The sequence below is a fragment of the Magallana gigas genome, chromosome 4 (assembly GCF_963853765.1).
Source record: "Magallana gigas chromosome 4, xbMagGiga1.1, whole genome shotgun sequence".
NCBI classification, from domain to species: domain Eukaryota; kingdom Metazoa; phylum Mollusca; class Bivalvia; order Ostreida; family Ostreidae; genus Magallana; species Magallana gigas.
The window spans coordinates 33,771,703-33,776,246 of NC_088856.1; the positions used below are offsets into that span (position 1 = coordinate 33,771,703).

General features: G+C 43.7%; 1 protein-coding gene across 1 annotated transcript; it reads left to right on the top strand.

The window, feature by feature from the left end:
* The first annotated feature begins 275 nt into the window (after positions 1-275).
* Positions 276-3,642, top strand: LOC105335612 (uncharacterized). Its single transcript, XM_066083329.1, has 2 exons — positions 276-3,554; positions 3,637-3,642. The coding sequence occupies exons 1-2, from the start codon at positions 276-278 to the stop codon at positions 3,640-3,642; spliced, it is 3,285 nt and encodes a 1,094-aa protein (XP_065939401.1).
* Positions 3,643-4,544: the final 902 nt, after the last annotated feature.

Sequence of the window (4,544 nt, forward strand, 5' to 3'; positions counted from 1 at the left end):
GACACCCCCTCTAAAGTTCATGGCGGGGAGAGAACTCCTCATTCAGGGAGAAATACCTTCAGAACTACATCCAATCCACTTGTGGTAGAGTCCTCATGCACGGAGATCTGCGGAAATATGACCTACGGGAAGTCGTGTGCCAAGATCTTACCTGTGTTTGTACATCATAGCAAAGATCCAAGGACCCGCGTGAAAATGTACATAATTCTCGATGACCAAAGCAATCGATCTCTTGCCAGAAGTTCAAGATTTGTTCACCACCCGAGGAATACATCATGAACTCGTGCAATGGAAAACTCGTAACTTCTGGTCCACGTGCCTCGGGATTTGTGATGGAATCCTGCGATCGCCATGTGAGCATAGACTTACCTGTTCTCATTGAATGTGACAATATACCAAACAACAGACAGGAAATTCCATCGCCGGATGTCACGAGATATCATCCACACCTTGGTGACATTGAGCTTGACCGCTTAGATGACCAGTGCCAAATCTTGTTGCTCATCGGCAGAGACGTACCATATGTACACCGCATTCTCGATCAGAAAACTGGCCATCCCGATGCACCGATTGGACTTCGATCCCCATTAGGATGGACTGTGGTTGGTGACGTGTGCCTTGGATCTCAGCATCAAAGTAGTGACGTCAATGTATACAAGACTTTTGTATTATCCAATGGACGACCATCCTTATTACGAACTTGCGAGAACCAACTCGTGATTAAAGATTCCCCAATGTCAAATAGTTGTGCCAAGCAACTTCTGGATATTGATGATAAGACATTTTTACTTACTCCTGACGACAATAAGCCAGGATTATCTACAGAAGATAGAATCTTCCTTGAGGAAATGGAAAAAAACTTCAGAAAGAACTCAGATGGTAACTGGGAGGCCCCACTTCCGTTTAAGAGCCAGCGCCCACGTTTACCAAATAACCGTTCCATGGCTTTGGACAGAGCTAACAGATTCAATCTTAGTCTTAAAAGGGATCCTGTAAAACAAAAACATTTTATCGATTTCATGCAAAAACTTTTTAATCATAAGCATGTCGAGGTAGCGCCACCTGTTGACGAGGAGGAAGAAGTTTGGTATCTACCTGTCTTCGGCGTATATCACCCTCGCAAGCCAGACCAGATAAGAGGAGTGTTCGACTCTTCGGCTACCTTTCGTGGACTATCCTTGAACGATGTCTTGATGTCTGGCCCAGATTTGAACAACAGTCTGCTCGGAGTGCTCATTAGATTCCGAAAGGAGCCAGTGGCCATAACAGCCGACATACAGCAAATGTTTCATTGTTTTTATGTTAGACCCGATCATAGAAACTACTTGCGCTTCTTCTGGCATCGAAACAATGACTTCAACGAAGACCTGATAGAGCACAGGATGAGGGTCCATGTGTTCGGAAATAAACCATCGCCCTCCGTAGCCAATTACGGTCTACACAGAACTGCATTAGACGCTAAGGATTCCTTTGGACCAGATGTCACAGACTTTGTTCTGAAACACTTCTACGTAGACGACGGTTTGATATCTGTACCCACCGAGAAACAGGCAGTAGACCTGATGAAACGAACTCAACATGCTTTAGCTGTTCATGGTAATTTACGTCTTCATAAGATTGCTTCAAACAGCAAGGATGTCGTACGAGAATTTGATCCAGACGATCTGTCGAAGGAACTAAAGAGCCTAGAACTATCAGCTGACTTACCTGTACAAAGGAGCTTAGGACTCTACTGGAACATGAACCTTGATACATTTACCTTCCAGATCTCCAGCGAGGAGAAACCCTTGACTCGTCGTGGAGTATTATCTGTGATAAACAGTATCTACGATCCCTTAGGATTTGCCGCACCGGTGACGATAGAAGGGAAGCTGATACTGCGCCAGCTGACAGTCGGAAGCACTGGATGGGACGAGCCACTCATCGATATCGAAGGACAGAAATGGCAGACATGGAAAAGGATGCTTTCCGATCTCCAGGATGTATCCATACCCCGTCAGTATGTTCCATGTTCTCTGCAAGGGAATATTCGTATCAAGCTACATGTGTTTTGTGACGCATCTGAGAAAGCAATTGCTGCGGTTGCCTACATTCATGTGATTTATGATGAAAACAAACACTATGTAGGATTTGTTATTGGGAAGACCAAAGTTGCGCCCCCTCATGGGCATACGATACCAAGACTCGAATTGTGCTCTGCTCTTCTTGCAGTTGAAATCTACCAATTGGCCAATGAACATTTGAACATCGAGTTTGACTCTGTGAAATTCTACTCCTATAGTAGAGTAGTTCTGGGGTATATTACCAACCAGACAAGAAGGTTTTTCATTTACGTTTCGAATCGAGTTGAGCAAATACTCAAGCATTCGACCCCGGAGCAATGGAATTATGTTCCTACAGGACTAAACCCTGCCGACATTGGGACCAGAGGCATAGCAGCTAACAAGCTTCAAGGCAGTGCTTGGATACAGGGACCCATTGATTTTCTCATGAGACAGTCATTAGAACCTGATGATGCCTCTAATCTGATTACCTGCAAATCTGATGTGAATACCTACCTGTCTGAAGTCGAGCCAGTACCTGAAGCTACATCTGGACAAAGTATTGTTGACAGATTTGAGCGGTTCTCTCAGTGGTCTAGACTGGTGCGTGCGTTCGGTATTCTGAAAACTAGAGCACGCCAAAGGAGAAAGAAGACGTCATACAATCAGTCTGTTACCTTCAGTGAAGCTGAAAACTTTATCATAAGTGTAGTACAGCACAGCATTTATAGCGAAGAGATTCGATGTATCAGCAGTGCCCAGGCCCTTCAGAGAGGAAGCGCGATTCAAGCACTGGGTCCAGTCCTAGACGAGCAGGGCATCCTACGTGTAGGAGGGAGACTCAACAAATTGAAGTTGGATAACTTTGAGAAGAACCCAGCTATTATCCCAGGGTCTCATCACATTGCTACCTTACTAGTCCGTCATCACCATGACCTATTGAAACACCAGGGCCGTCACCTTACAGAGGGCGCTGTCAGATCTGCAGGACTCTGGATCACCGGAGGAAAAAGACTTGTGTCTTCAGTTATTTACAAATGCATCACCTGCAAGAAGCTGAGAGGAAAGATTGCGGCACAGAAAATGGCTGACCTCCCAGCTGACCGGCTTGAACCTGCACCTCCATTCACCAACGTCGGTGTTGACGTCTTTGGCCTCTGGCAGGTCATCACTAGAAAAACACGAGGAGGGAGTGCATCCTCCAAACGATGGGGTGTTTTATTTACATGCTTAGTGACGAGAGCGATTCACATAGAAGTAGTTGATTCGTTAAGTTCTTCAGCATTCATCAATGCAGTGCGCCGATTTACCAGTATTAGAGGGAAAGTTAAGATATTTCGGTCGGACAGAGGTACCAATTTCATTGGAGCAACAGACGACCTGAAAATTGATACCATCAGCGTTGAAGAGGACACATTGAAGAAGTTCTTATATGATTCTGGGACAAAGTGGATATTCAATCCCCCACATTCATCACACTTTGGAGGCGCTTGGGAAAGGATGATTGGGCTCGTACGAAGGATCCTGGACGCCATGCTAATGGAACCAAGTAATCGGAATGTTACTCATGATGTTCTCTGCACCTTGATGGCAGAGGTGATAATCCGTTCGTGCTAACACCCAACGTACTGTTGACACAGAAACATTCTTCTGATTTCGACTGCCCCGAGTTTGGTGACATCAGTGTAAAAGATATGCTAAGATCCGAGTGGAAACGTGTGCAAGGTCTCGCGAACCAGTTCTGGAAGAAGTGGAAATCTGACTACCTCCACTTACTTCAGCCGCGCAGGAAATGGAAGAGTGAAGAGCCAAACATCAAGGAAGGTGACGTCGTGTTGATGAAAGAGGACAGTCCAAGGAACTTTTGGCCTATGGCAGTTGTGCAGAAAACATTTAAGAGTGATGATACTTTAGTTAGAAAAATTCAGATAAAGTTGTTAAGGAACGACAAACCTGTTATTCTAGTCAGACCAATTTGTGAAGTGATTCCACTGTTAGCTGTGTAGGAATTTTGTTTTATAAGTAACATGGTTAGTACATGTGGTACTTTTCCATCATTTATTTCATCGTCATGAGGCAAACTTCATTTTTGTAAGTTTTCAATCTGATTTAATTTGTCTTTATTTTCAATATGTGTAATAGTGATATCTTACAGATATCAGGCGGGGAGTGTGTTGATACTTGTTTTATAAATATCGTTTTTGTACGAATCAGTTCATGTACGAGTTATTACAAAATTAGAACTCTTCTGTATTAAGAGGTGCACGATTTTTGCATCACTTTTTCCCGCTACAACACACTAGTCAGACGCTGTTAGCAATGTCGCACTACTTTGGTTCGCCACGGTGTAAGTATTTACAATATTTACTTCCTACATCTAGTTTTTATAATCATTCATAATGCCATATCGATGTGTTGTTTATTTACGAGTCACTACATACTGTATCGAGTCATGACGAATTTATTTACCATAAACGTATATCCTGTCAATAGATTATCCTC

Coding starts and splice junctions, on each gene's coding strand:
- LOC105335612 (XM_066083329.1), top strand. CDS start 276: ATGAACTCGTGCAATGGAAAACTCGTAACTTCTGGTCCACGTGCCTCG.